The sequence below is a fragment of the Schistocerca gregaria genome, chromosome 3, assembly GCF_023897955.1.
Source record: "Schistocerca gregaria isolate iqSchGreg1 chromosome 3, iqSchGreg1.2, whole genome shotgun sequence".
NCBI classification, from domain to species: domain Eukaryota; kingdom Metazoa; phylum Arthropoda; class Insecta; order Orthoptera; family Acrididae; genus Schistocerca; species Schistocerca gregaria.
In genome coordinates, this window is record NC_064922.1 from 96539247 (window position 1) to 96559630 (window position 20384).

At 25.7% G+C, this 20384-nt stretch overlaps 1 protein-coding gene and 1 long non-coding RNA gene across 2 annotated transcripts in view; one reads left to right on the plus strand and one right to left on the minus strand.

Moving 5' to 3' along the window:
* The window catches only part of LOC126356081 (uncharacterized), a 57645-nt gene that overhangs the window by 15920 nt on the left and 21341 nt on the right, over positions 1-20384 (minus strand). The gene's annotated exons all lie outside the window — the stretch shown is intronic.
* On the plus strand, positions 5506-16684 carry LOC126356075 (NADH-ubiquinone oxidoreductase chain 5-like). The gene is made up of 2 exons (XM_050006776.1): positions 5506-6372; positions 16407-16684. Exons 1-2 carry the CDS (start codon positions 6273-6275, stop codon positions 16655-16657), a joined length of 351 nt encoding a protein of 116 aa, XP_049862733.1. The 5' UTR covers positions 5506-6272; the 3' UTR covers positions 16658-16684.

Genomic DNA, 20384 nt, shown 5'->3' on the forward strand with positions numbered 1-20384 from the left:
CTTTGAAGTTAATAACCTATAATTTATTTTATAGAAATATAATAGTAAGCTTTAAACCAGCTATCTTTAAGATTACGTTTTAGTTCATTATTTTTTATTTTGATTTTATGTATATTTTAGGTTTTTTATTAAGATTATTAATTTTATTTTAAAATTTTTGTAATAATGATTTAATTAGTATATTTATTTGTATGAAATTTTTACCTTGTGAACTTATTAAAAGGAACTAGGCAAAATTGATTTCCACCTGTTTATCAAAAACATGTCCTCTTGTTTATATTTTGAGGTCTGGCCTGCTCACTGAGCGTATTTTTAAAGAGCCGCGGTATTTTGACCGTGCAAAGGTAGCATAATCATTAGTCTCTTAATTAGTGGCTGGAATGAATGGCTTGACGAGAAATCAACTGTCTCTTAATAAATTTTTGAATTTAACTTTTGAGTCAAAAGGCTTAAATTCTTCTTTAGGACGAGAAGACCCTATAGAGCTTGACATTTTACTTTTATATAGTTTTTTGTTTGTCTTTCTATATTTAATGATGATGTTTTGTTGGGGTGACATGAAGAATATATAAACTCTTCATTATTATATCATTTATTTATGTTTGTTATTTTGATCCATAATTTATGATCATAAGATTAAGTTACCTTAGGGATAACAGCGTAATTGTTTTTGAGAGCTCATATCGACAAAGCAGATTGCGACCTCGATGTTGGATTAAGAAAAATTTTGGGTGCAGGAGCCCAATGATTAGGTCTGTTCGACCTTTAAATTCTTACATGATCTGAGTTCAGACCGGCGTGAGCCAGGTCGGTTTCTATCCTAAGATTGTTAATCCATATTAGTACGAAAGGACCATATGGTTAAAATATTTTTTGTTATATTGATTAATATTAATTTATTTACTATTTTGACAGATTAATGTGTTGAATTTAGAATTCATTTATGTAGATTTTTTCTACTAATAGTATTGATACTTTATGATTTATTTATATTTATTTTGAATTTTCTTTTATTGGTTATTTGTGTTTTAATTAGTGTTGCCTTTTTAACTTTATTAGAGCGTAAGGTTTTAGGTTATATTCAGATTAGAAAGGGTCCAAATAAGGTTGGTTTTGTTGGAATTCCTCAGCCATTTAGAGATGCTATTAAGTTAATTTGTAAGGAGCAGCCAATTCCTATTATATCTAATTACCTACTTTATTATTTTTCCCCTGTTTTTAATTTAATGATTTCTTTAGCCGTTTGAGTAATTTTTCCTTATTTAACTTATATGTGTTCTTTTTCTTATGGATTTTTATTTTTTTTATGTTGTACTAGATTAGGTGTTTATACTGTTATAATTGCTGGTTGATCTTCTAATTCAAATTATTCATTATTAGGTTCTCTTCGTTCTGTTGCTCAAACAATTTCTTATGATGTTAGTTTAGCTTTAATTTTATTGTCTTTAATTATTTTAATTGGTAGTTTTAATATGTTTGATTTTATAAACTATCAGCTTTATTGTTGATTTATTATTATTTCTTGTCCTTTAGCTTTAGCTTGTTTTGCTTCTTGCTTAGCTGAAACTAATCGTACTCCTTTTGATTTTGCTGAAGGGGAATCTGAGTTAGTTTCAGGATTTAATATTGAGTATGGTGCGGGTGGTTTTACTTTAATTTTTTTAGCTGAATATACTAGAATTGTCTTCATAAGAATGTTATTGGCTTTAATTTTTTTGGGCGGTGATTTTTATTCTTTTATATTTTTTATTAAGCTTGCTATTATATCTTTTGGTTTTATTTGGGTTCGTGGAACATTACCACGGTTCCGTTATGATAAATTAATGTACTTAGCTTGAAAAAGTTTTTTACCTTTATCTTTGAATTTTTTTATTTTCTTTGTTGGTTTAAAGATTTTATTTATCTCATTTGTTTAGTGAAATTTTTTGAGAAAAGTTAATAGAAGAGTTAAACTTCTAATTTTATGTTTTCAAAACATATGCTTTTCCTAAGCTAATTAACTTTATTCCTTAATTAATTTATCTCATGCATTTGCGACATGGACATTAATTAAGAAATATGTGAAGTAAATAATTGTTAAGATTTGACCTGTTATAATATAAGGTTCTTCAACAGGTCGTTTACCAATTCACGTTAGTAAGCATACAACAACTACTATAATTCAGAATAAAATTTGATTAATAGGGTAAAATTGAATGCCTCGGAATGGTGTTTTATTATAAAATGGTAAAATTATTAAGATTCTAATTGATAAAAATAATGCAATAACACCTCATAACTTATTAGGGATAGATCGTAGAATTGCATATGCAAATAGGAAATATCATTCTGGTTGAATGTGAACTGGTGTTACTAATGGGTTGGCAGGTACAAAGTTATCTGGATCTCCTAATAGGTAAGGATTAATTAAACATAGTATAATTAATAATGATGTTATTATTACAAATGTAATAGAATCCTTAAAGGTAAAGTATGGATGGAATGGAATTTTTTCAATATCTCCATTTAGTCCAAGAGGATTATTAGATCCTGTTTGGTGAAGAAAAAATAAATGAATTGCTGCTATAGCAGCAATAATAAATGGTAATACAAAATGGAATGTGAAGAATCGATTTAATGTTGCATTATCAACAGCGAATCCTCCTCATACTCATTGGACTAAATCTGTTCCTAAGTATGGGATTGCTGGTAATAAATTAGTAATTACTGTTGCACCTCAAAAAGATATTTGGCCTCAGGGTAAGACATATCCTATAAATGCAGTTGCTATAACTAAAAATAAAATCACTGTACCAATTATTCAGGTATGTATATATATATAAGATCCATAGTAAATTCCCCGTCCTACATGTAAGTAAATACAAATAAAAAATATAGATGCTCCATTTGCGTGTAAGGTTCGGATAATTCAACCATTATTTACGTCTCGGCAGATGTGTACTACACTACTGAATGCTATTTCAATATTTGATGTATAATGTATAGCTAAAAATAGTCCAGTTACGATTTGAATTACCAAACATAACCCTAATAGGGATGCAAAATTTCATCAAAATGAAATATTTGTTGGGGCAGGTAAGTCAATTAAAGAGTTATTAATAATTTTAATTAAAGGATGTCTTAATCGTAAGGGTTTATTCATTAGTAATTATCTTATTTTACGAATAGGTCCCTGATTAATATTGGTGATTTTAACAACTGCTAGTAGTGCTAAAAATAAATAAATTATTATTATTATTGTAATAATGAATGTTGGTCTATTATATAATTTTTCTAAAGATATTGTTATTTCTTGATAATTGATTGAATTATCAATATTTATAGTTTCGGTGTTTTTGAAAAAGTCTATAAATATAGATATATCTAGAATAATTAATATTAATATGATAAATACTCACATTATTAATATAATAATTATAGTGATTGATTTAGGCTGAAATATTTCGTTTGATGCAATTCTTGTAATGTAAATAAATAATACTAGTATACCACCAAGAAATGTTAAAAATAAAATATATGATAATCAATATCTTTCTATTATTGTTCCTGTTATTAATCCAACTAGGAAGGTTTGAAGGATAATAAAAAGCATTATTGATATTGGGTGTCTTAATTTAATAAAATTAATATTTATTACATTTGATAATGATATAATTATTATTTTGATCATTTCAGGGGTTAGTTTATTTAAAATACCGGTTTTGGGGACCGATGATGGAAGCTTTTCCACCTCTGAAGTTTTAAAAGTGGGGGCTGGACTTATTTCCGGTTTACAAGACCGGCGTTTTTTTTAAACTATTAAAACCAATGTTTATATTCTCTATTTTTACTTCTTTATTGATTTATTTTGCTGGTGTTTATGTTTTTTCTTCTAAACGTAAACATTTATTAATGGTTCTTTTGAGATTAGAATATATTGTTCTTTCTTTATTTATGTTAGTTATTGTTTTTCTTATTGAGTTTGATTATGATTATTTTTTTCCTGTTATTTTTTTAGTTTTTTCTGTTTGTGAGGGTGCTTTAGGTCTTTCTATTTTAGTTTCAATAATTCGTTCTCATGGTAATGATTTTTTTAATTCTTTTGGTTTATCTTTATGTTAAAGTATTTATTTATAACTATTTTTTTGATCCCTCTTTGTTTATTAAATAATTGTTGATGGTTGGTTCATTCTTTAATGTTTCTGTCGGGTTTTGTTTTTATAATTTGTGTTTATTCATATGCTGATTTGAATATAATTAGATATTATTTTGGTATTGATTATTTTTCTTTTAGTTTAATTTTACTTAGTTTTTGGATTTGTTCTTTAATAATCACTGCTAGAGGTTCAGTTTATTTAAGTTCATATCATTCTAATTTTTTTGTTTTTATGGTTTTGATTTTAATAATTATGCTTTATTGTTCATTTGCTAGATTAAGTCTTCTTTCTTTTTATATTTTTGTTGAGGCTAGATTAGTTCCTACTTTACTTTTAATTTTGGGTTGGGGTTATCAACCTGAGCGTTTGCAGGCTGGTGTTTATTTAATTTTTTATACTTTGGTTGCTAGATTACCTTTATTATTAGTTTTATTTAAGGTTTATGGTTTTTCTAATACTTTATATTTTCCTTTATTGGTTGATTTTGGTTCTTATTATTTTATGTTTTATGTATTTATAATTTTGGCTTTTTTAGTTAAGATACCTATGTTTTTGGTTCATTTATGACTTCCTAAGGCTCATGTAGAGGCCCCTATTTCAGGTAGAATAATTCTTGCTGGTGTTTTATTAAAGTTAGGTGGTTATGGTATTTTTCGTGTTATAAAGGTTATTTCTTATTTGGGTTTAAAGTTTAATTATTTTTGATTGTCTTTAGGTTTATCTGGGGGTGTTATTGTAAGATTTATTTGTTTTCGTCAGGTTGATTTAAAGTCTTTAATTGCATATTCTTCTGTTGCTCATATAAGAATGGTTATTGGTGGATTGATGACTATGAATTGATGAGGTTGTGTAGGTTCTCTTTCTCTAATGGTTGGTCATGGTTTTTGTTCTTCTGGTTTATTTTGTTTATCTAATATTATTTATGAACGTTTAGGTAGACGAAGATTATTAATTAACAAGGGTATAATTAATTTGATGCCAAGAATGGCTTTATGATGATTTCTTTTAAGATCATCAAATATGGCTGCTCCTCCTTCTTTAAATTTGGTAGGTGAAATTAGATTATTAAATAGAATTATATCTTGATCTTCGTTTAGATTCTTTGCTTTGATTTTTTTATCTTTTTTTAGAGCTGTTTATACTTTGTATATATATTCTTATTCTCAGCATGGGAATTATTATTCTGGTGTTTATACTTGTTCTCTTGGTTATTTTCGTGAATATCATCTTTTACTTTTACATTGATTGCCTTTAAATATTCTCTGTTTAAAGGGTGAATATTTCTTTGTTTAGTTTGCTTAAGTATTTTAATTAAAAATATTGTTTTGTGGAATCAATGATATGAAGTTTTTCATCTTAGGCCGTGAATTTATTTTCTATTTGTTCTTTGAGTTTTTTTTCTTTGTTTATTTCGAGAACTATAATTTTTATTTTAGGTATTTATTATTTAATAATTGATTATAGAGTTTTTGTTGAGTGAGAGCTTTTCAATTTAAATGGTTCTATAGTTGTTATAACTTTAATTTTGGATTGAATATCTCTTATTTTTATATCTTTTGTTATATATATTTCTTCTTTGGTTATTTATTATAGAGAGGATTATATATCTGGTGAAAAGAATATAAATCGTTTTATTATTATTGTTTTAATATTTATTCTTTCTATAGGTTTTTTAATTATTAGTCCTAATTTAATTAGAATTTTATTAGGTTGAGATGGTTTAGGTTTAGTTTCTTATTGTTTAGTTATTTATTATCAAAATGTAAAATCTTATAGTGCTGGTATATTAACTGCACTTTCTAATCGTATTGGTGATGTTGCTATTTTAATTTCTATTGCATGAATGTTAATTTTGGTGGTTGAAATTATATTTATTATTATGATTTTATTTCTAATTCTTTTGAAATAAAGCTCATTACTATATTAATTGTTTTAGCAGCTATAACTAAGAGAGCTCAGATTCCTTTCTCTTCATGACTTCCTGCTGCTATAGCAGCTCCTACTCCTGTTTCTGCTTTAGTTCATTCTTCTACTCTTGTTACTGCTGGTGTTTATTTATTAATTCGTTTTAGACCAATATTGGATACTTATAATTGTGGTTGATTTTTACTTTTAATTGGTTGTATAACTATATTTATGGCTGGATTGGGCGCTAATTTTGAGTTTGATTTAAAGAAGATTATTGCTCTTTCTACTTTAAGACAACCTGGTTTAATAATAAGAATTTTGGCTATAGGTTATCCAAAGCTTGCATTTTTCATTTATTGGCTCATGCTTTATTTAAGGCATTATTATTTATATCTGCAGGTTCAATAATTCATAATTTGAAGGATTCTCAGGATATTCGTTTTATAGGATCAATTGTTAATTTCATACCTTTAACTTCAGTTTGTTTTAATGTTTCTAGTTTATCTTTGTGTGTAATACCTTTTTTAGCGGGATTTTATTCAAAGGATTTAATTCTTGAGATGGTTTGTTTAAGATGAATTAATTGTTTAATTTTTTCTTTATTATTTTTCTACTGGTTTAACTGCTTCTTATTCTTTTCGTTTGTTTTATTATTCAATATCTGGTGATAATAATTTTTATTCTAGATTTTCTTTTGATGATAAGGGTTATTATATTTCATTTGGAATAATTGGTCTATTGTTTGTTGCTGTTTTTGGTGGTAGTCTTTTATCTTGATTAATTTTTCCTATTCCTCATGTGATTGCTTTACCTTATTATTTTAAGTTTTTAACTATTACAGTTGTTATTTTAGGTGCTTATTTAGGTTATCTTATTTCTAATTTTGATTTTTCTCATAATTAATTTTCTTTAAGTATACTTTCTTTTGTTAGATTTGCTGGTTCTATATGATTTATACCTTTTCTTTCAACTAAGTTTATTAGATATATTCCTTTAAAAATAGGTTATTATTCATCTAAGTCATTTGATTATGGTTGAGGTGAATTACTTGGTGGTCAAGGTTTATATAGATTATTTATTTATTTAATTGGTTATATTCAAGGTTGATATGATTCTAATTTCAAGATTTATCTTTTAACTTTTATTTTTTGAATATTTATTTTGGTAATATTGTTTTTCGTTTACTTAAATAGCTTATAATTAGAGCGTGACACTGAAGATGTTAAGGAAGTATTTTTACTTTTAAGTATTTATAAATATAGATATATTATTTTTACAGTGAAAATGTAATGTTTTATTTAAACTATATAAATTTTAGAAATGTTAACGGAGTTTAACCGCTAATATAAAAAGTTAGCAGCTTTCATATTGGCTTTACATTTCCTTAATTGGAACTATTATAGTTCAATTATATTATTAACAGTAATACGCCTCTTTTTGGCTTCAATTAATAAGAATAAGGGTAGTACATACCAATCTTCCAGGTCGAAACTGACTGCAATATTTCGCTTCTTATTCTATTTAAGGTTGATTGATAATATCAATACTTTTTGAATGCAACCCAAATGTTATATTTAACTACAACCCTTTATTCTGCTCATTGTAATGCTCCTTGGTTTCATTCATGGTATAGTCCTCCTAATAGAACTAGAATAAAAAATATTGTTGATACTGTTCAGATTATAATGTCTGAAGTTTTAAAAATAATTACAATTGGTAGAATTAGTGCAATTTCTACATCAAAAATTAAAAAGATTACTGCGATTAGGAAGAATCGTATTGAGAATGGTATTTGTGCTGATCTTTTTGGATCAAACCCACATTCAACTGGTGATCTTTTTTCTCGATCATTAATTAATTTTTTTGATAGTGTTGTTGCCAGGATTATAACAATTATTGGAATAATAAATCTAATGAAAACTCTTGTTGATAGAATTAGAATTGTTTTCTTGATTTATATCAAGCTTTCTGATTGGAAGTCAAATGTACTATTTATACTAGAAAAACAATTATCTACCTCATCAATAAATAGAGATATATAAGAATAATCATACTACGTCTACGAAGTGTCAGTATCATGCTGCTGCTTCAAATCCAAAGTGATGTCTTGGTGAAAATTGATTTATTGAGTGTCGAAGTAGACATGTTGATAAAAAGATTGTTCCAATAATTACGTGTAAACCATGGAATCCTGTTGCAACGAAGAATGTTGATCCATATAATAAATAATTTATATTAATATATTACATTTAATTGAAATTAAAGTATTATAAGTTCATCTTACCATTATCAATTGATTATTTTAATGCAATTATTTACCTAGGATTATAGCTACTTATGTTTTTAGCTTAAAATAGGTTAATATAATATAATATATATAATAATATGTAATTTAATAGTTAATATTATTATAATTGGATATAATAAATAAAATTATTAATTTAAATATAAAATATTATAATTAATATAAATAATTATATTAATTATAATAATATAATTATGTAAATTATCTATAATTAGATTATTTAACTAATATATATGAAAGTTAACTTAATATAAAAAAAGAATTCATATTAGTAACATATTATATTAAATTACATAATTGTATAAAATATATTTATTATATTATTTAATCTTTATTTATTTATTAGTGAAAAGAAAGATTAAATAAGGAAGAATATATTACATTTATTGCTATACATGTTCCATATTAATCTTTAATTATATATAATAGAGAAGTTGTTGTGGTCATACATAGGGGCGATTCTTTTTTTTTTGGTAATGTTTGTGTTTTTTTCTTTTTTTTTCTTTAAATATTTGAATCTTTTATTTTTTCCTGAATTAATAGATTTAAAATTTTCTTATTTTTTATTTTTAAAAGTTTTATTCTTGCTTGTTTATTCACTTTTTCTTTGTATTATATGTAAGTTTTGTTAGACTAAATGTTCTTTTTGCAGTAATTTGATTTAATTATCAAGTGATTTTGGATTTAGCAATTGATTTAGTATCGGCATAATTCGTGCCAGCAGCCGCGGTTATACGATTGATACAAGTGAATATTATTGGTTAAAACAGTTGTTAATATTATTAGGGTTGAAATATAAATTTGTAAGGTGAAATGTTAAAATTTATTTGTGGCCCTTTTTATGAATCTGTGAAATTTAAATAATAAACTAGGATTAGATACCCTATTATTTTAAATGTTAATTATATTTACCAGGGTACTATTAGTTAAGGTCTTTAAACCCAAAGAATTTGGCGGTATCTCATTCCATTCAGAGGAACCTACCCCATGATTGATAATACACGATTTACTCTACTTAATTTATTTGTTTGTATATCTCCGTTATCAGAGAATCTTTTTAGAGTTATAATTCTCAAGATTTATAATTATAAAATATTTCAGGTCAAGGTGCAGCTTATAGTTAAGAGGAGGTGGGTTACAATAGATTTTTGTTTATAACGAATTTGATAGTGAAATACTGTTAATGAAGGTGGATTTGATAGTAATTTAATTTATTTAATTTAACTGGTATTGGCTCTGAGATGTGTACACATCGCCCGTCGCTCTCATTATTGATTATTCTATTTTATTTTAAAGTAGCTTCAATTTAGATGAGATAAGTCGTAACATAGTAGATGTACTGGAAAGTGTATCTAGGAAGAGTTTCAAGATATAACTTATTAGTAAAGTGTTTCATTTACACTGAAAATTTTTCTGTGCAAATCAGGATATCTTGATTATTTATTTTATTATATTTATTTTTTGTTTATTTAATTATTTAATATAAATAATTTTATTGTATTTTTGTCTTAGTATATTTTATAGAATTGATTTTTTAAATTATAGTTTATTGGTAATGTAAGTGTTTTATGAAATATTATTTTAAATTTTTTTAAGTAGATTTTATTTATTGTACCATTTGTATCAGGGTTTATCAAAATTTTAGTATTTATTTTACTTGTCTCGATTTGGGTTGATTTATAAATAATTTATAGTTAATGTATCATAATTATTATTAAATTATTTATAGAAATGAGATGTTAATCGTTTCCCAAGATATCTAGTTTCTTAAGAAAAAATTTAATTTTTTAAAGTTATTTGTTTTTATTTAATTTCTTAAGTAAAAATATTAACTTATTTATTCTTTAAGGGATAAGCTTTGAAGTTAATAACCTATAATTTATTTTATAGAAATATAATAGTAAGCTTTAAACCAGCTATCTTTAAGATTAAGTTTTAGTTCATTATTTTTTATTTTGATTTTATAAATATTTTAGGTTTTTTATTAAGATTATTAATTTAATTATAAAATTTTTGTAATAATGATAGAATTAGTATATTTATTTGTATGAAATTTTTACCTTGTGAACTTATTATAAGGAACTAGGCAAAATTGATTTCCGCCTGTTTATCAAAAACATGTCCTCTTGTTTATATTTTGAGGTCTGGCCTGCTCACTGAGCGTATTTTTAAAGAGCCGCGGTATTTTGACCGTGCAAAGGTAGCATAATCATTAGTCTCTTAATTAGTGGCTGGAATGAATGGCTTGACGAGAAATCAACTGTCTCTTAATAAATTTTTGAATTTAACTTTTGAGTCAAAAGGCTTAAATTCTTCTTTAGGACGAGAAGACCCTATAGAGCTTGACATTTTACTTTTATATAGTTTTTTGTTTGTCTTTCTATATTTAATGATGATGTTTTGTTGGGGTGACATGAAGAATAGATAAACTCTTCATTATTATATCATTTATTTATGTTTGTTATTTTGATCCATAATTTATGATCATGAGATTAAGTTACCTTAGGGATAACAGCGTAATTGTTTTTGAGAGCTCATATCGACAAAGCAGATTGCGACCTCGATGTTGGATTAAGAAAAATTTTGGGTGCAGGAGCCCAATGATTAGGTCTGTTCGACCTTTAAATTCTTACATGATCTGAGTTCAGACCGGCGTGAGCCAGGTCGGTTTCTATCCTAAGATTGTTAATCGATATTAGTACGAAAGGACCATATGGCTAAAATATTTTTTGTTATATTGATTAATATTAATTTATTTACTATTTTGACAGATTAATGTGTTGAATTTAGAATTCATTTATGTAGATTTTTTCTACAAATAGTATTGATACTTTATGATTTATTTATATTTATTTTGAATTTTCTTTTATTGGTTATTTGTGTTTTAATTAGTGTTGCCTTTTTAACTTTATTAGAGCGTAAGGTTTTAGGTTATATTCAGATTCGAAAGGGTCCAAATAAGGTAGGTTTTGTTGGAATTCCTCAGCCATTTAGAGATGCTATTAAGTTAATTTGTAAGGAGCAGCCAATTCCTATTATATCTAATTACCTACTTTATTATTTTTCCCCTGTTTTTAATTTAATGATTTCTTTAGCCGTTTGAGTAATTTTTCCTTATTTAACTTATATGTGTTCTTTTTCTTATGGATTTTTATTTTTTTATGTTGTACTAGATTAGGTGTTTATACTGTTATAATTGCTGGTTGATCTTCTAATTCAAATTATTCATTATTAGGTTCTCTTCGTTCTGTTGCTCAAACAATTTCTTATGAAGTTAGTTTAGCTTTAATTTTATTGTCTTTAATTATTTTAATTGGTAGTTTTAATATGTTTGATTTTATAAACTATCAGCTTTATTGTTGATTTATTATTATTTCTTTTCCTTTAGCTTTAGCTTGTTTTGCTTCTTGCTTAGCTGAAACTAATCGTACTCCTTTTGATTTTGCTGAAGGGGAATCTGAGTTAGTTTCAGGATTTAATATTGAGTATGGTGCGGGTGGTTTTACTTTAATTTTTTTAGCTGAATATACTAGAATTGTCTTCATAAGAATGTTATTGGCTTTAATTTTTTTGGGTGGTGATTTTTATTCTTTTATATTTTTTATTAAGCTTGCTATTATATCTTTTGGTTTTATTTGGGTTCGTGGAACATTACCACGGTTCCGTTATGATAAATTAATGTACTTAGCTTGAAAAAGTTTTTTACCTTTATCTTTGAATTTTTTTATTTTCTTTGTTGGTTTAAAGATTTTATTTATCTCATTTGTTTAGTGAAATTTTTTGAGAAAAGTTAATAGAAGAGTTAAACTTCTAATTTTATGTTTTCAAAACATATGCTTTTCCTAAGCTAATTAACTTTATTCCTTAATTAATTTATCTCATGCGTTTGCGACATGGACATTAATTAAGAAATATGTGAAGTAAATAATTGTTAAGATTTGACCTGTTATAATATAAGGTTCTTCAACAGGTCGTTTACCAATTCACATTAGTAAGCATACAACAACTACTATAATTCAGAATAAAATTTGATTAATAGGGTAAAATTGAATGCCTCGGAATGGTGTTTTATTATAAAATGGTAAAATTATTAAGATTCTAATTGATAAAAATAATGCAATAACACCTCCTAACTTATTAGGGATAGATCGTAGAATTGCATATGCAAATAGGAAATATCATTCTGGTTGAATGTGAACTGGTGTTACTAATGGGTTGGCAGGTACAAAGTTATCTGGATCTCCTAATAGGTAAGGATTAATTAAACATAGTATAATTAATAATGATGTTATTATTACAAATGTAATAGAATCCTTAAAGGTAAAGTATGGATGGAATGGAATTTTTTCAATATCTCCATTTAGTCCAAGAGGATTATTAGATCCTGTTTGGTGAAGAAAAAATAAATGAATTGCTGCTATAGCAGCAATAATAAATGGTAATACAAAATGGAATGTGAAGAATCGATTTAATGTTGCATTATCAACAGCGAATCCTCCTCATACTCATTGGACTAAATCTGTTCCTAAGTATGGGATTGCTGATAATAAATTAGTAATTACTGTTGCACCTCAAAAAGATATTTGGCCTCAGGGTAAGACATATCCTATAAATGCAGTTGCTATAACTAAAAATAAAATCACTGTACCAATTATTCAGGTATGTATATATATATATATAAGATCCATAGTAAATTCCCCGTCCTACATGTAAGTAAATACAAATAAAAAATATAGATGCTCCATTTGCGTGTAAGGTTCGGATAATTCAACCATTATTTACGTCTCGGCAGATGTGTACTACACTACTGAATGCTATTTCAATATTTGATGTATAATGTATAGCAAAAAATTGTCCAGTTACGATTTGAATTAGCAAACATAACCCTAATAGGAGTCCAAAATTTCATCAAAATGAAATATTTGTTGGGGCAGGTAAGTCAATTAAAGAGTTATTAATAATTTTAATTAAAGGATGTCTTAATCGTAAGGGTTTATTCATTAGTAATTATCTTATTTTACGAATAGGTCCCTGATTAATATTGGTGATTTTAACAACTGCTAGTAGTGCTAAAAATAAATAAATTATTATTATTATTGTAATAATGAATGTTGGTCTATTATATAATTTTTCTAAAGATATTGTTATTTCTTGATAATTGATTGAATTATCAATATTTATAGTTTCGGTGTTTTTGAAAAAGTCTATAAATATAGATATATCTAGAATAATTAATATTAATATGATAAATACTCACATTATTAATGTAATAATTATAGTGATTGATTTAGGCTGAAATATTTCGTTTGATGCAATTCTTGTAATGTAAATAAATAATAAATAATTTTGATCATTTCAGGGGTTAGTTTATTTAAAATACCGGTTTTGGGGACCGATGATGGAAGCTTTTCCACCTCTGAAGTTTTAAAAGTGGGGGCTGGACTTATTTCCGGTTTACAAGACCGGCGTTTTTTTTAAACTATTAAAAGTAATGTTTATATTCTCTATTTTTACTTCTTTATTGATTTATTTTGCTGGTGTTTATGTTTTTTCTTCTAAACGTAAACATTTATTAATGGTTCTTTTGAGATTAGAATATATTGTTCTTTCTTTATTTATGTTAGTTATTGTTTTTCTTATTGAGTTTGATTATGATTATTTTTTTCCTTTTATTTTTTTAGTTTTTTCTGTTTGTGAGGGTGCTTTAGGTCTTTCTATTTTAGTTTCAATAATTCGTTCTCATGGTAATGATTTTTTTAATTCTTTTGGTTTATCTTTTTGTTAAAGTATTTATTTATAACTATTTTTTTGATCCCACTTTGTTTATTAAAAAATTGTTGATGGTTGGTTCATTCTTTAATGTTTCTGTCGGGTTTTGTTTTTATAATTTGTGTTTAATCATATGCTGATTTGAATATAATTAGATATTATTTTGGTATTGATTATTTTTCTTTTAGTTTAATTTTACTTAGTTTTTGGATTTGTTCTTTAATAATCACTGCTAGAGGTTCAGTTTATTTAAGTTCATATCATTCAAATTTTTTTGTTTTTATGGTTTTGATTTTAATAATTATGCTTTATTGTTCATTTGCTAGGTTAAGTCTTCTTTCTTTTTATATTTTTTTTGAGGCTAGATTAGTTCCTACTTTACTTTTAATTTTGGGTTGGGGTTATCAACCTGAGCGTTTGCAGGCTGGTGTTTATTTAATTTTTTATACTTTGGTTGCTAGATTACCTTTATTATTAGTTTTATTTAAGGTTTATGATTTTTCTAATACTTTATATTTTCCTTTATTGGTTGATTTTGGTTCTTATTATTTTATGTTTTATGTATTTATAATTTTGGCTTTTTTAGTTGAGATACCTATGTTTTTGGTTCATTTATGACTTCCTAAGGCTCATGTAGAGGCCCCTATTTCAGGTAGAATAATTCTTGCTGGTGTTTTATTAAAGTTAGGTGGTTATGGTATTTTTCGTGTTATAAAGGTTATTTCTTATTTGGGTTTAAAGTTTAATTATTTTTGATTGTCTTTAGGTTTATCTGGGGGTGTTATTGTAAGATTTATTTGTTTTCGTCAGGTTGATTTAAAGTCTTTAATTGCATATTCTTCTGTTGCTCATAAAAGAATGGTTATTGGTGGATTGATGACTATGAATTGATGAGGTTGTGTAGGTTCTCTTTCTGTAATGGTTGGTCATGGTTTATGTTCTTCTGGTTTATTTTGTTTATCTAATATTATTTATGAACGTTTAGGTAGACGAAGATTATTAATTAACAAGGGTATAATTAATTTGATGCCAAGAATGGCTTTATGATGATTTCTTTTAAGATCATCAAATATGGCTGCTCCTCCTTCTTTAAATTTGGTAGGTGAAATTAGATTATTAAATAGAATTATATCTTGATCTTCTTTTAGATTCTTTGCTTTGATTTTTTTATCTTTTTTTAGAGCTGTTTATACTTTGTATATATATTCTTATTCTCAGCATGGGAATTATTATTCTGGTGTTTATACTTGTTCTCTTGGTTATTTTCGTGAATATCATCTTTTACTTTTACATTGATTGCCTTTAAATATTCTCTGTTTCAAGGGTGAATATTTCTTTGTTTAGTTTGCTTAAGTATTTTAATTAAAAATATTGTTTTGTGGAATCAATGATATGAAGTTTTTCATCTTAGGCCGTGAATTTATTTTCTATTTGTTCTTTGAGTTTTTTTTCTTTGTTTATTTCGAGAACTATAATTTTTATTGTAGGTATTTATTATTTAATAATTGATTATAGAATTTTTGTTGAGTGAGAGCTTTTCAATTTAAATGGTTCTAGAGTTGTTATAACTTTAATTTTGGATTGAATATCTCTTATTTTTATATCTTTTGTTATATATATTTCTTCTTTGGTTATTTATTATAGAGAGGATTATATATCTGGTGAAAAGAATTTAAATCGTTTTATTATTATTGTTTTAATATTTATTCTTTCTATAGGTTTTTTAATTATTAGTCCTAATTTAATTAGAATTTTATTAGGTTGAGATGGTTTAGGTTTAGTTTCTTATTGTTTAGTTATTTATTATCAAAATGTAAAATCTTATAGTGCTGGTATATTAACTGCACTTTCTAATCGTATTGGTGATGTTGCTATTTTAATTTCTATTGCATGAATGTTAAATTTTGGTGGTTGAAATTATATTTATTATTATGATTTTATTTCTAATTCTTTTGAAATAAAGCTCATTACTATATTAATTGTTTTAGCAGCTATAACTAAGAGAGCTCAGATTCCTTTCTCTTCATGACTTCCTGCTGCTATAGCAGCTCCTACTCCTGTTTCTGCTTTAGTTCATTCTTCTACTCTTGTTACTGCTGGTGTTTATTTATTAATTCGTTTTAGACCAATATTGGATACTTATAATTGTGGTTGATTTTTACTTTTAATTGGTTGTATAACTATATTTATGGCTGGATTGGGCGCTAATTTTGAGTTTGATTTAAAGGAGATTATTGCTCTTTCTACTTTAAGACAACTTGGTTTAATAATAAGAATTTTGGCTATAGGTTATCCAAAGCTTGCATTTTTTCATTTATTGGCTCATGCTTTATTTAAGGCATTATTATTTATATGTGCAGGTTCAATAATTCATAATTTGAAGGATTCTCAGGATATTCGTTTTATAGGATCAATTGTTAATTTCATACCTTTAACTTCAGTTTGTTTTAATGTTTCTAGTTTATCTTTGTGTGGAATACCTTTTTTAGCGGGATTTTATTCAAAGGATTTAATTCTTGAGATGGTTTGTTTAAGATGAATTAATTGTTTAATTTTTTTCTTTATTTTTTTTCTACTGGTTTAACTGCTTCTTATTCTTTTCGTTTGTTTTATTATTCAATATCTGGTGATAATAATTTTTATTCTAGATTTTCTTTTGATGATAAGGGTTATTATATTTCATTTGGAATAATTGGTCTATTGTTTGTTGCTGTTTTTGGTGGTAGTCTTTTATCTTGATTAATTTTTCCTATTCCTCATGTGATTGCTTTACCTTATTATTTAAAGTTTTTAACTATTACAGTTGTTATTTTAGGTGCTTATTTAGGTTATCTTATTTCTAATTTTGATTTTTCTCATAATTTATTTTCTTTAAGTATACTTTCTTTTGTTAGATTTGCTGGTTCTATATGATTTATACCTTTTCTTTCAACTAAGTTTATTAGATATATTCCTTTAAAAATAGGTTATTATTCATCTAAGTCATTTGATTATGGTTGAGGTGAATTACTTGGTGGTCAAGGTTTATATAGATTATTTATTTATTTAATTGGTTATATTCAAGGTTGATATGATTCTAATTTCAAGATTTATCTTTTAACTTTTATTTTTTGAATATTTATTTTGGTAATATTGTTTTTCGTTTACTTAAATAGCTTATAATTAGAGCGTGACACTGAAGATGTTAAGAAAGTATTTTTACTTTTAAGTATTTATAAATATAGATATATTATTTTTACAGTGAAAATGTAATGTTTTATTTAAACTATATAAATTTTAGAAATGTTAACGGAGTTTAACCGCTAATATAAAAAGTTAGCAGCTTTCATATTGGCTTTACATTTCCTTAATTGGAACTATTATAGTTCAATTATATTATTATTAACAGTAATACGCCTCTTTTTGGCTTCAATTAATAAGAATAAGGGTAGTACATACCAATCTTCCAGGTCGAAACTGACTGCAATATTTCGCTTCTTATTCTATTTAAGGTTGATTGATAATATCAATACTTTTTGAATGCAACCCAAATGTTATATTTAACTACAACCCTTTATTCTGCTCATTGTAATGCTCCTTGGTTTCATTCATGGTATAGTCCTCCTAATAGAACTAGAATAAAAAATATTGTTGATACTGTTCAGATTATAATGTCTGAAGTTTTAAAAATAATTACAATTGGTAGAATTAGTGCAATTTCTACATCAAAAATTAAAAAGATTACTGCGATTAGGAAGAATCGTATTGAGAATGGTATTCGTGCTGATCTTTTTGGATCAAACCCACATTCAAATGGTGATCTTTTTTCTCGATCATTAATTAATTTTTTTGATAGTGTTGTTGCCAGGATTATAACAATTATTGGAATAATAAATCTAATGAAAACTCTTGTTGATAGAATTAGAATTGTTTTTCTTGATTTATATCAAGCTTTCTGATTGGAAGTCAAATGTACTATTTATACTAGAAAAACAATTATCTACCTCATCAATAAATAGAGATATATAAGAATAATCATACTACATCTACGAAGTGTCAGTATCATGCTGCTGCTTCAAATCCAAAGTGATGTCTTGGTGAAAATTGATTTATTGAGTGTCGAAGTAGACATGTTGATAAAAAGATTGTTCCAATAATTACGTGTAAACCATGGAATCCTGTTGCAACAAAGAATGTTGATCCATAAACTGCATCTGCAATGGTAAAAGGTGCTTCTCAATATTCATATGCTTGAAGAATTGTAAAGTATAGTCCTAATAACACTGTGAAGAATAATCCTTGTAGTGCTTGAGTATGATTAGATTCCATTAAACTATGATGTGCTCATGTTACTGTTACTCCTGATGCTAAAAGAATAGCTGTATTAAGTAATGGAATTTGTATAGGGGTAAAGGGTTGAATTCCTATTGGATATAAATAATTATATTAATTATAATATTTTATATTTAAATTAATAATTTTATTTAGTATATCCAATTATAATAATATTAAATATCAAATTACATAGTATTATATATATTATATTATAATAACCTATTTTAAGCTAAAAACATAAGTAGCTATAATCCTAGGTAAATAATTGCATTAAAATAATCAATTGATAATGGTAAGATGAACTTATAATACTTTAATTTCAATTAAATGTTATATATTAATATAAATTATTTATTATATATATATAAAAAAAAATAAAATGAGCAGGATAAATTAATCCTAATTAAACAAAATAATACATAAAAGAATTTCAAAAAAAACTTTCGATTTATATATTAAATAAATGAAGTGCCTGATTAAAGGGTTACCTTGATAGGGTAAATAAAGTAAATAAAATTACCTTCATTAAAATTACATAAGATAGAATTAAACTACCTCCTTTAGTATCAAAAACTAACGTGCATCATACACCTTAATGTAAAAAGGTAAGCTAAACAAGCTAATGGGTTCATACCCCATTTATAGAGGTATCAATCCTCTCCTTTTTAATGACCAACAACTCTACAAAACTTCTCTTCCTATCAACATTAATGATAGGAACGATCCTGTCCATTTCATCAAATTCCTGATTTGGGGTTTGAATAGTACTTGAGATCAACTTACTTTCATTTATTCTGCTCCTAACAAGAAATAAAAATATAATAATAAATGAATCATCAATTAAATATTTTATTGTCCAAGCAATAGCATCGACAATATTATTATTTTCAATTTTGCTGATTCAAATAAAATATCCCATGGGATGGGAAACAGAATTTATCCCATCAATAATAATTAGATCTAGACTATTATTAAAGATTGGAGCTGCACCTTTCCATTTCTGATTTCCAGAAGTTATAGGAGCATCAAGATGAAATAATTGTTTAACATTAATAACATGACAAAAAATCGCCCCAATAATGGTCTTATCTTATTGTATTCAATTAAGAACTTTTATTTGAACAATTATTATCTTAAGAATTATTATTGGGGCAATAGGAGGTTTAAATCAAACATCCTTACGACAACTTTTAGCATATTCATCAATCAGACATCTAGGTTGAATAATTAGATCATTAACAGTCAGAGAAAACATCTGAGAACTATACTTCATTATTTACTCACTATTAAGATTAATTATAGTTTTATTATTTAAGCAAATAAATTTATTTTTCATAAATCAAATTTATTCAGCCAGAAATATAAAAACCGAAATTAAATTCATAATATTCTTATCTTTATTATCTTTAGGTGGACTACCACCATTCCTTGGATTCTTACCAAAATGAATTGTAATACAATCATTAATAGAAAACAATATAACAACTATTATAACTATTATAGTTGTATTAACTACAATTACACTCTACTACTATATACGTATTTGATTCTCAGCTCTAATTATATCATACACAGAAAATTCGTGATCTATAAAGATAAAGTCCCAAAAATCAAGAATCATTCTTCCTATAACAGTAATAATTTCAACAATAGGATTGATTTCAACATCAACCTTAATTTCATTATACTAAGGACTTAAGTTAATCAAACTAATAACCTTCAAAGTTATAATTAAAAGAATAAACTTTTAGGCCTTAGTAAAATTTTACACCTCTAGAATTGCAGTCTAGAATCATAATTGAATATAAGACCTAAATATGATAAGAGAGAAAACATCTCATAAGTAGATTTACAGTCTACCACCTAAAATTCAGCCATCTTACCGCAAAAATGATTATTCTCAACAAACCATAAGGACATTGGTACTTTATATTTCAAATTTGGAGCATGAG

Bases quoted from the DNA above. Each gene is read 5' to 3' on its own strand.
- LOC126356075 (XM_050006776.1), top strand. From the start codon at position 6,273: ATGGCTGGATTGGGCGCTAATTTTGAGTTTGATTTAAAGAAGATTATT. The intron at 6,373-16,406 runs GTTATCCAAAGC...TTTTGGCTATAG, and splicing joins AATAAGAATTTTGGCTATAG to GTTATCCAAAGCTTGCATTT.